At 37.1% G+C, this 12783-nt stretch overlaps 1 protein-coding gene across 2 annotated transcripts in view; it reads right to left on the bottom strand.

Moving 5' to 3' along the window:
- The window catches only part of NLN (neurolysin), a 40030-nt gene that overhangs the window by 21591 nt on the left and 5656 nt on the right, over positions 1-12783 (bottom strand). For both annotated transcript variants that reach the window (XM_054810188.1, XM_054810189.1), the window contains exons 2-3: positions 4634-4890; positions 2011-2159 (exon numbers count right to left, since the gene is read on the bottom strand). In XM_054810188.1, the coding sequence (XP_054666163.1) occupies positions 2011-2159; positions 4634-4890 (406 nt within the window). The remainder of the gene's footprint in view (positions 1-2010; positions 2160-4633; positions 4891-12783) is intronic.

The raw sequence follows: 12783 nt of genomic DNA, 5'->3' as shown, positions 1-12783 counted from the left end.
TTGTGCAGTATTATGAAACTGAATTCATATACCTGAACTATTAAATCCTCCTATGAGGCAATGAAAAACTAGATTTAATCAAAATATTTTACTGGCTCATCTAAACTGATAAAATTATTTCAGCAAAACATTTCTGTTTGTAGAAGACCTTTTTTTCCTTTATGTGCTCCAGGAACCCGACTTTTCAACTAAGAGTTTTTAACAGAAGGTGGCATTAGAAATTTACCAAAAATTTACAAGAGCTTTTGTGATTTGGAAAAAACAAGACTTGATCAGTCTGGCACTATTGGCAATTTCATATCTGTTCTACAGCAAAAACTGCTACTATTTTCATAGTTATTATGAAGTTGATATATGCTTAGAGGTTGCACCTCTGGAAAACTAATACTAAAACATGCCTGCATGCTGCAGTTAAGCCAAGAAAAATCTCTAAAAAAAATAAATGGAAATTTAAGCAACAGTTATAACTGTTACAAAAGCCAAGTATTGGTGCAGAGGAAAATTAAGTAGGAAAACACCAAATTAAAAACATTTTTTAAAAAGATTATGAGAAAGTAATACTAGCAAATAACAGCAATCAGTTTCCACTATCAGAAATTCCTGTAATTAAAAATAGATACATAGATACAGCAGATTAGTCGTAAATGTATCTGTGCATACTTCACTGGAGGGTGGGGAAAATCACAACAAATAATAAATACATATCAAACCATTTAATTACTAGCAACAGAGCAGGCAAGGGAAAATCAACATAAGGCACAGAGCGAAAAAAAAATAAAAATCAACATAAGGCACTATCTGTCCACACACAACAGAAGGTCCTCAAAATGGGGATATTAAATACCTCCACAAACACATAAACAACCATAGCCAGCTAGAGGAGAACACCTGAAAATGCACCTAGAAAACACAGCAATAGAAGACAATGGCATTGGAAGGCACTTTAGTAAGGTGCTGCAAATATTATTCTGGTTCCCAGTCAACACTGCAAAAAAGCACAAATGATTACTCCAAGGAACAGGGCTCCAATATATTATCAGCATCACAAGAAGGTTAAAAATCAGTGGGGTTGAAAGGGAAGATTCACATCTGAAGCATGGACAAATGCATATATATTAGTTTTCACATTAGATAGCTTCCTTGCATTATCTTTAAATTTCACCTTTGGGAAATTATTACAAAATGTTACTAGATGCATTTGAACAAAACCAAATGTTATTCCTGTTTGAGCTACAAAATAAATAGTACAAATGAAGAATACAAGATACCTGTAGGTGTTCAATTAAAGGAAAGCTAAATGGAAACACAAAAGGGATATAAACTAGTTCAACAGTAAATGTATCTTTTGACTTAGTTTTATTTTGAGGCTTAAGCAACATATGAGGAGGAGTATACAATGTAGCTGTCTGTAATTAGCATATCAAGAGAGGTAATTTTGGACGTCACTCCCAGTTATATGTTCTCATTAACTTTTATAACTTAAAACTCAACTTTAAAATTTAAAATTCTCAACAACTTCAATAAAGCACAATTTTTGACAAATTCAAAAGCAGTGTAAGCTGACCTAAATACATTGCTATATTGCCTCTTTTCTTCCTCCCCCCTTGGTGATGCACAGGGCAGATCTGTTCAGGGAGCTCAGCCAGCAGAAAACAATAAATTTTAGTTTTCCTGATGGGTTTTCTTCTGCTAGTTTAGGTTCAGGTCACTGGAAGATTAGACAAAATTCAAAGCTATTGCAATGGAGAGAGAAGGATGTACACATCTAGACATGAGAAGCAAAGAGCGGGAGCACCAAGTTACACTGGCTTAAGTTTCTGTGGAATCAGAGGCTTTTTGTACAGCTGTGTCCCACTGGAAAGAGTTGAATGGTATGGACACAGGGGAAACACACACAGTGATGGGAATCTTGAAAAGCGCTGTGGATACTAACTTCTTTAGAGAAAAGTTTTTCACTGCTGGAATTTTATCTACATTTCCACAAGTTATGCAGATATAATTGTGATTTACCTGCAAATAAACAATCTTCTGAAACACATCTTCTCTCATGCTCATCTCCACATCAAAATTAGAAAGCTTTTTGTCAGCTTCTGTACTTGCTAAGCGTACCTCTTTGTCGGGTGAGACATGCTGGGGAAAATCCAACATGCTTCTTTCCACTGTTTAAATAAAAGGCAATGAACACTTACTTAGAAGGCTAGAAATTCTTTAAGGATAAGGTACTTCCCCCCTTCTGATATTTATAGAAGATATAAGAAACAATTACCCAGAGCAACCTGACACTTCAGATCAGGCTTGAAGCAAAAAAAGTTATTACAGGTATTGCAAAAATGAGTAAGCAGAAGGACAAAACTGCACACCGTTATAACAAATAAACATTTTACAGAAACTATTACTATTATGGAAATATATTACTCAAGCCTAATTATGTCACCTTTTTACTTCTAGAAAGTCAACTGAAAGGTATATAAATATGACACATGATTTTTGAAAGACGAACCATTTGTAAGTGAAGACTGATGTTTCATAGCTGGCACAGATGTTTCCATGTCAGCATTTAAAGTGAAAAGCTCTGAATATTTCAAACAGGCCATCTGTCCTGAAGTTATTTGTACATTGTTATGAGAACAGTGTCAAATCCCCATCTTCCCTTCTGTGTTTAAGAAAAAACAATAAGGCAAACACAGAAGATGCTGTCTATGTATTCTGAACTTCTAGAGATCAGAAGTTGAGTAATACTACTTTTTTAAATATACTTTTAAGATTAAGTAAATCCTTGCTTATTAAAGCAATATTGCTTTAATTGTCTTACATTGACATGGAAGTGCTAAAATAGAAATTAATTGTTATGACCAGCTGAATTAACTTAAATCAAAACCAATTATAATTTCATTCCCCTCCACCTCCCCACACATTTTAGAGTAACATTTTAGGATTTTAAAGCTATGTAATTTTAAGTAATTTGAAGTTGTTTTATCAACCCCTGAGATACTGTCAGCCCTTCAGAAACCTCTGGAATGCAAACATGTGCATATGGTTCTTCCTGAAGTCCACAGGAAACCTTCCCCCCCGCCCCTCCTGTCCTCATGCCAAGACATTTCAAAATGATGAAGTGAGTTTTAGCAGCTTCCAAGTGAAATGTAAGGCCTGTTGTCACCTGTGTCTTTTCAGCTATTAAGTTCCAGTTACTGGGGTAGGTCTTTCAAGTACATGTGAAAGAGACTTAAAAATCCAAGGTTCTAATGGAAGTCTTGCTTGGGTAATACATCCTCATCATATGCCATGGGCTGTTTCACCACTAAGTTATGCTAGTTTCACATACAGCTTTGAAGGTTAGCATTAAAAGCTTAAATATGGCCCATTACTGCAATAGCAGGTAGAGGAAAAAAAGTACATCTTGGAAGATGCAAGTCTTGAGGTCTATGCTGAGAAGCTGATGGCCACTATTGTCTAAATCAAACATAGATTTTTTCCTTCTAATTTAATTTAAAGCAGGGAATTTTATACCTTGGTGAAAAGTCTTACAATAATTACACCAAATACATTGGTACGGCTAAATCTGAATCTGACAGGAAGCTGTCTAGATGAAGATTACTCAGTCTTTCTGCCAGCATCAATTCCAGTCAATTCACTGGATGTGCCTAAACTGTAATTCTAAGTAATGTGAAAGCCAGACTAATATTATAGTACAATCATTTGAACTGCAGGCTGCTCTTTTTTGCTAGGCAAAGATTTTGCTCCAAGCCAAGATGGCTGTTTTCAGCACTTTTGTAGCTACTGCAGAATTTTTAGAGGATTTAAGAGAACTTGACATTTTATTACACTGACTACTTTTTAAGAATTATGCAGACACCGTGTGATAGGTTTTTCAGAACAAAACCACACAAGACACATTTTTTTTTTCCCATCTCCTCTGACTGACAATTATTAACAAATTAACTGAATGACCTGTGTTTGACTATTAAACTCCACTCACGTATTGGCATGTCTTGATAATTCATTCAGAACAATCTAGATGTGACTGCATGACCAACACCTCTCCTTGGATTCTTCAAGGCCTTGCAGGCCATAATATTAAAGTGAGCAATTAAAACAGTCTTCTTTCAAAAAAGCATTCAAAAATTCTCCCATTCTCAACCATCACATTTTCTCTACTAGGAGCTTATCAACCTTTCCATTGTTCCATTTGACTTCCTTGTCTCAGATTCTGCAGTGTCTGAAAAAAGCACTGCTTATCAGGTTTGAATGTATTATGCATACCGCAGACGCTGCAGCCTACGCCGTTGTACGTTGTCCCTAGTGGTTGCACGCAGTCGGATAAGAAAATGTAACTGTGGAGCTTCACATGCAAAAAAACCCCAGGTGACCAATGCAATTCTCTGGATGTGTCAAAGACATCAACAGCACAGTTTTGCTAATCCTTATTTTTGTCTCTAGAATAAAGCAGTAAAACTTTGTAATTGATCATGTTACATATTGCTGAGAGGTCCTGAAAGGTTAATATGACCAGAGGATCCTTGAGAGGCTTCTACACAAGAACAACATGGATCAGAATTGAAAGCAACAGCTATCTTTTCTCAATGTTTCTTTATGTGCAGATGGAATGCCCTATGGAAAGAAAATGTACACTAACCTGCGTATTCCATTTCTATATCTGCCAAGGCCCGTACAGTATTTTCATGTGTTACTTCTCCAGTATCAAGCATCCCGACACTGTCATATACATGTTTTGTCTTCCTGATTAGTTCTTCTGTTCTTGTTCTAATTTGCTCTGGTGACAGGTCCCATCTCAAAAGGTTTCGGCCTGATGCTATGTATGAAGAAGCCTTGAGCTGGCTAGTAATTTCTGCTCCTAATGTCATTCTCAACACAAGCTGTGGCCCAATGGACCTGAAAGTATAAAAATTATCTTTGCATAGGAAGATTCCAGTTCAAGAGGTACTTTATAGTAAACATTAAAAAAAGGCAACAGACCTTTAATAACTACAGAATATTTTTAGAAGCAAGAACAAAGTCCTTTTTAGAGCCATAGCTTGTCCAGCAGGACCATACACAGATACTACCCTTATCAATTAAGTCTAATTTTTAATAAATCAGAGGGTTGTCTTCTACTTTTTCCACCTAGAAAATGACTAAGTGTGGACAGGGATAAAAACTTGGGTATTGACAAAACCAGACAGATTAAATTATTATTCAATCTTCTAAGAAAAATAGAATTAGAGTTATTGAAACTCTATGGAAACAGACAGTATTTGCATTTTTGAAATAAGGAATAAAACCCACATAGTGATTTGTCGATTATGAAGACCAAGAACTGCAAAGATGTACAAAACAGGACACCAAAACAAAAAGAGTCATTTGGTTATGTTCATTATAACAAATAATTTTATATTTATACAGGACGTCTACCACATAATCAGTCATAGGAGGAAAATTTCCAGTTGTTTCTCACTTGAAAATGTAATTGTGGATTTTAAATACACAGTTTCACTCTATTGCCATAAGAGGTAAATAAGTTTACTGTAATTTCTGTACTATTAATCCCCATTATATAAATCAACTATATTTCAGCTTTAGCTAGCAGAAAAGTTTACATACGTAACTGATCTTAGCGTGCTGTGCAATCAATGGCTGCCTTTACACTAATCTTTTTGACAATATTAAAAAAAAAAGTGATTTGGAGCAATGAATCCAAATATAAGTTAAGAAGATACTGGCTTCAGAAAAAGAGGCTTCTAGCTTCCTACCCCCAAGAAATCAACATTCAACTTGGTTGCATAAAGGAGAAGGATACACACTGAGGCAACTGACTAAAGTGGGGCTAATAGAAACCCACACAGTCACAAGTCGCCGGTCCACCTGGTGACTAAATTAATAGCTCAGTTATATATGATGTAGTTGTTGAGGGAAGTAATAATTTGATAGTAATTAAAAGACAACTTGCATTCAAGGAGTGAAACTTACTGCGATATTTAGTATCATAGGAGGATCATAGAGGCATCAGAGGAGGATCTCTGGCTGACAGAGACTTACTATCTGCCTCCCTATTTCAGTCACATAATTTAAAACAAATAAATCATATATTGTTATGGCAATAATGACAACTTAAAACTTTCAGCTGTAACTAAAGAAATATAAGAACACACCCAGAGAGCTTGCTACTAAAAGGGATGTTTAAATAACACTATTTTGTATCAAATACCTTTCTAACTTAAAACTAGCCACTGTACCTGTAGTAATTTTATTACAAAAGCAGTGTGGTATGTGCATAAGTGCTCAGATAGGTTTTGGCATACAATGCAGGGAGCACGCATAAAAGGATAGGCAATTTTAGCCTGAAGGAAAAACAAAGCAGACGAGTGAAATGCCAACAATCTGAAGAGAGCCACACATAGGGCTTCTGTTTCACAGCAAGGCTTTTTATTAAATGTCTCACTTGTCTATAAGAGGAATTGCCTAGAAATAGCCTAGCCAAAATTATTTTTATGCAAAACAAAAATTAAAGACATTTCTATCTACACTTTATGTTGGTTTTGGCTGGGATAGAGTTAATTACCTTCATAATAGCTAGTATGGGGCTATGGTTTGGATTTGTGCTGAAAATGGTTGGTACACAGGGTTGTTTTAGTTACTGCTGAACAGTGCTTACACAGAGTCAAGGCCTTTTCTGCTCCTCACACCAACCTAGGAGGCTGGAAGTGCACAAGGAGTTGGGAGGTGACACAGCTAGGACAGCTGACCCCAACTGACCAAAGGGATATTCCATACCATATGACATCATGCTCAGCATATAAAGCTGGGGGAAGAAGGAAGGAAGGGGCGGGGGAACACGTTCGGAGTGATGGCATTTGCCTTCCCAAGTCACTGTTACACGTGATGGAGCCCTGCTTTCCTGGGGATGGCTGAACACCCGCCTGCTGATGGGAAGTGGTGAATTAAGTCCTTGTTTTGCTTTGCTTGTGTGCACAGCTTTTGCTTTACTTATTGAGCTGTCTTTATCTCAACCCACGAGATTTCTCACTTTTTACTCTTCAGATTCTCTCCCCTATCCTGCCATGGGGGAGTGAGTGAGCGCCTGTGTTGTATTTAATTGCCGGCTGGGGTTAAATCACAACAGTTTAGAATTTTTTTTCCTTGTGTCACTACCGTTTCTTTAAATCTTCCCATACCAGTGTAGACAAGATGTTTACTCTTCCCTTCTACTGCCATACAGAAACATAAATGTTTGGCATATTGATGATTTAAGTCTGAAAATGAAACCTGAATAAAGAATATTCCTTCCACTTCTATCTCTCTGATAGCTTCTCCACTGGACTACTGAGACTTTGAATCTCGTTTCATAGAATCATAGAATGGTTTTGGTTGGAAGGGACCTTAAAGATCATCTAGTTCCAACCCCCCTGCCATGGGCAGGGACACCCACCACTAGACCACATTGCCCAAAGCCTCATCCAACATGGTCTTGAACGCTTCCAGGGAGGGGGCTGCCACAACCTCTCTGGGCAAACTGTTCCAGTACCTCACCTCTCTAACAGTAAAGAATTTCTTTCTAACATCTAATCTAAATCAACCCTCCTTCAGCTTAAACCCATTACCCCTTGTCCTGTCACTACACTCGCTGATAAACAGTCCCTCTCCAGCTTTCCTGTAGGCCCCTTCAGGTACTGGATGGCTACTGTAAGGTCTCCCTGGAGCCTTCTCTTCTCCAGGCTGAACAACCCCAACTCTCTCAGCCTGTCCTCATAGGAGAGGTGCTCCAGCCCTCTGATCAACTTTGTGGCCCTCCTCTGGACTCTCCCCAACAGCTCCATGTCTCTCCTGTACTGGGGCCCCCAGAGCTGGACGCAGTACTCCAGGTGGGATTTAGAAGTTTATCATAAATTAAGCTGTTTTCATGAAAGTAAAAGGTTAAGAATTAGCACGGACTGCCCTTTGTCTAGTTTTTCACACATTGCTAGTGCAGCTCTGGTACAACCTCAGGGGAGCTGAAAGGGTACCTCCTCAAAAGGAGGTTCAAGGCTCTGAACTCTACCGCTTTCCTCCAGCCTGCTTGAGAATATCAGAAAGAACATGAAATGTGCCAAATTAAGGTCAAAATAAAAGTAAAATAGACTAAAAGGAAAACAACAGCCTGAACAACATAAAAGCTGACAACTATGCTAAAGTGCAGGATATGAAGCACATAACTATTTTTTAAAGGGAACTTAAAACTTTCTGCCATTCATTACCTTCACCTAGACATGCAGAAAACACAGCCCTGTCACTGACCAACCTCACATTATCAGAAACAAACACTAAACTAGTCACAGCACCAACACATTAATTTCAGCCTGTCCAACAAGTTAATTAATAATCGAAGTCGGACTGATTTCATGAACTTGAATGCAGAGTCCCTGACTACTGCAGAGCACTACTTTTAAATACTAAAAAAAGATGCCTCCTCATTTTCTTAGCATGTTGGCTAGTTGTATTGAGGAATACACATACAAATTTGACAGGTGCATAAATGATGGCCATAAACGCCAACAGGTGGTTGTCCATCTGTTAGAGACAAGAAAACACAGAACTGCCTAGTTTTGAAATGCTGATACTTTGTCTCCTCCTGCTGATACAAACAAACAGTCATTTTATGTAGATTAACAAAGGCAGTACAAACTCAGAAAGACCTGGAAGTCTTTCTAGTTGATCAAATGAAGGTGGGTCTGTAACATAGCATTTCACATAAAACCAATCACTACATGCAACTCTTCAAATACTTATTTACAGACATGTTGTTACTTTGCTACCACTCAATCAGATTGTACTCAGGGACTGATATCAGATTAATAAAAAACATGCAAGTAAAAATATATTCATAGGTGAAATCTTAGCCGTTTCTTTCATGGCTTAGTATTTCATACTCTTTGTCTACATAATAAATAAATAAATAAATTCCCCAAACTCCATGTAGCATACTGCAACAAAACAGATCATTTACTAACTTTATCTTATTTGTTCAAGAAACAATGCCAAAATTAAATAGACTACAAAGAAACAAGAAAGAAGAGTATAGCTAAAACAGTATGACTGTTTCAAAAGTGCTCTGCAACTACACTTGTCATGTTATTAGAGAGAAAATATTACAGTAAATTGTATCACTGAGGGAAATTCTAACATGCCAGATATAAACTGGAAAATAAATTCTATTAATAATGGTAGGAACCAGATGCAACAGCAAACAGCTTTCTTCAAATAGCAACTGAACCAACAAGGTGCAATTATTATTTTAGGCTTGCTTTTGGTAAATGGCAGCAACACTATAGAAGAGACAACCGTTGCTTGGACTGAGCAGTCAGAAGTTTATTCAGTTTAAATTAGACAGAAGGATAAACAAATATAGGTCTGTAAATAATGTTACACATATACTGCAATTACCCTATGTGGCCATGGGTAGGCTGTTGCTAATGCCTGAACTGACTAGTTCAAACTGTTTCAGATGTTACACTCAACTTTCTGCAGTGCAGTGTAGAATGGTAGACGTAGCTAAACAAGCCTGAGTTAAGGATAAGGTTCATGTGCAGCAGCAGTATTGCCTTAAGATATTATTATTCCTTCCTGTTCCTCCCTCTGCTGGTCATTTCTGTCCCTCAAGAACGCTCCATCAATGATTGCAGCATAACTGTTGGTAGGGTCATACTTTGAAAAGAGTCAGGGTGAAAATGAAGTGGATCAAAAAATGCAGGGGGGACTGTTATATTTCAGCTTATCAGTTCCATCATCTCTTTGATATGAGACTTCAGAACAGTTGTGCTGGCCTAAAAGAAGGATCAGAAGTGTCAATAGGCACCTAAGCCTGCACTACAGCTAGAAACTCGTATGAAATGCATGGATATAGTCTAGCAAAAAAAGTCTCAAGATGATTGCTGTCATTAAGCATTCCATTTAAGCGCTCCAAAGGGAAAACAGCTATTGGTGCTAAGAGATAATACTGACATAAGAACAAATTAGAATAAATGGGTCAGGAATACATGTAAGCTAGAATTTTAAGAGACATTTGTAACTATCAGGGCAGTGAGATTCTGAAACAGCTGCCCAATAAGCACCAGGAAGTAAAAATGCCTCTATTTATAACATGGAGCTTGACCGGCATATAAAATGGATTATATTACTTGGTTACCTAAGGTAACACAGGACTAGACTTGATCACCCCAACTGTCCCTTCCAATACCTATGTTCCTGTGAGGTCCTTCAAAATTAAAGCACTGTTATTTACATTGCACTTTTACTGTGAATATCTAACTAGCTTCTGTTGGCAACTTGCACTGGTCTTTTTCTTGGGTGAGTCCTCTGGTGTCTAATAATGGCAGTGGAATGACACACAGGGCAGGCTGAAATACATCACGCATTTGTGCACTGCTTCATCCATCTGTGAGAACTTCAGGAGGAAAGGCATAGAAGGTTTGGTTTGAGCTTTCAGCTACAACAAAGGGTACTATAGAAGCAGCTGTTTTCACAAACTATGGTATTAATCTGCCAATCCCAAAAGCAGTAAGAATGACAATTTCTACCAAAAGTAGCGTAAGTTGAACAACAACTTAAAAGCTTAGTAGCTACTTCTAAAAGAGGATTTTTAAGAAGAAAACAAATCTTCTAAGTTACAGGCTCCAATCACTGCTATTTTTGCTAGAATGCCAGGTAATTTATTTTATCAACAAACCTAAATTTAATTACTTGCTGCTTCCGGAAAACAGAAATTTGATTTCAGAAGGACCTTTTATAATACTCTATTACAGCAATACAGTGGCCAACATAACTGCTGCAAAGACAAACAAAGCAATTGAATTTACAGACTGATTTTTAACTTGTGCAATAAGTATTTTAAACATATTAAACATTTATGTAAGTCTGGTTTGTTTAGAAACATTTTCCATGACTGGAACATGCCAAGCAACCCTTTGCTGGCATGCTCCACTAATGCTATTAAAATGAAACAAGAAAGCCACAGTCTATGAAGCAGAAGCAGCAAAGGGTAATACCAGCTTTAGAAAATACAAACATAAAAACCTGCAAGCTTGTCCACAATATGCTCCTACTACTGATAATCATTTTATAATATGGTCAAGATTTAAGCCTGCTGTCTCATTTAACTCTGATTACATATGGATAGCTATGACTCCATCCATGAATATTCAATAGTACTTCCAGTTTTCAAACTAATCTTCACCTAAACAGTATTAGTTACAATGACAAATATAATTTTACAGAAAAAAGTGTATTAATAAATGTATTTCTGGGAAACATATATACAAACCAATTTATTGTACTTGCTAATAGATCTGACATTTCCATGCAGCTACACAAAAATCAGAGCATATCAGCTTCATATAGGATGGAAAACTATATTCTCTGCTGACAAAAGGTCTGGGATAACAGCTTCAGGGGTAAAGTGGGAGATTAAAGATTTTAAAAAGGAGAGAGAAAGACAAGGAGAGAGGGGCCTCTAATTCAGATGATTTAGTAATCTTCTAGTTTTGAAATACTTCAATGGCAAATAAATACCATTAAGTTTTTCTTGCTGCACCTTATGTATACTTCAGGGGACATTCCTACAGATAGACGTAAGAGCAGATTTGCAAATTGCAATGAATGAAATTAACAACTTTTTCAATCACTAATTTACTGTATGAAGCTTTGTAAAGTTAAGAACATCAGTAAGCCCATTTTGCTCTTTCTATCTTTTGAAACCACAGATCTTGGTTAAACAACACTTCCTAGCCTTACAGGCTGCAGGAGGACCAGCGCTGCACGCTGGAAGCCGGCGCTGTGTGTGTGAAGACCACGTTCATCAGGTACCCGCAACCAACATTCAGAGGGTCCCAGTGTTTTGACTCCACCTAGCGATCTTGTTAAAAAAACAAAACAAAACTAGACATGTCCCATTAAGGCAATATAAAACCTGACAGTTTGCCTCAGGACAAATTATTTAATACTTGAATGATATGCCATATGTTGGCATTTCCCTGAAAGTAAGAATCAAGTGCTACCAAACCTATATAAATTATAGCAGACAGACGTGGTTAAAGCAAAGCTTTGTAACAGTCAAGCCTCATACAGAATGGAATACTTTTTTTTTTTCTTTAAATGAAGAAGTTAAAAAGCATTTCAGAAACAAACCATGATGAACATTCAGCAGCATCTAATATAATGTAAGATACATTGCAGTTGGTCTGTGTTCTCAGGATGGATTTTAAGATAGAAATTTAATAGGCTAAAATCTTTGTAATATGTAGAGATCCTTAATTCTTGCTTGAATTATTAAATATATATCCATATTGTTTCACTTTTCACTCACAGTTTCAGACAAGAAGTAATTGTATATTTTATAGTAAAGTAAGGACAAAATTAAGCAAAGTAAGCACAGGACTGAGTAAGCCAAGGCAAAAACCAGAATGGGGGGGAAAAAAAAAACAAACCCAAAAAAGGTCAAGACAGAACAAGCAAAGTACAGTTAAATAGTTCAAAGCTAATCATAGGGCAACATTATTTCAATTGAGCCAAAGGAATGAGACTGCAGCCTCACAATATAAGTAATCACTTTTTTCCGCTGGACAAACACATTTAAAGTCCTTGTTACACTTCACTTCTCAGTCCTTTCATCCATTTGGCTCTTGACAGTGGATGGAACAGTGAATACATGCCTTGAATTCCTGGGCCATTTTCCTTAGAAACGTACTTGGCTCTGTGTCATGACTGTGTTTGGCACACACAGATCTCACTATAGCAAGAGGACAGCATATTTAGTAC

The sequence above is a fragment of the Grus americana genome, chromosome Z (assembly GCF_028858705.1).
Source record: "Grus americana isolate bGruAme1 chromosome Z, bGruAme1.mat, whole genome shotgun sequence".
Taxonomy (NCBI): domain Eukaryota; kingdom Metazoa; phylum Chordata; class Aves; order Gruiformes; family Gruidae; genus Grus; species Grus americana.
The sequence above is the reverse complement of the archived record's forward strand: the minus strand, read 5'-3'. Positions and strand labels throughout refer to the sequence as shown.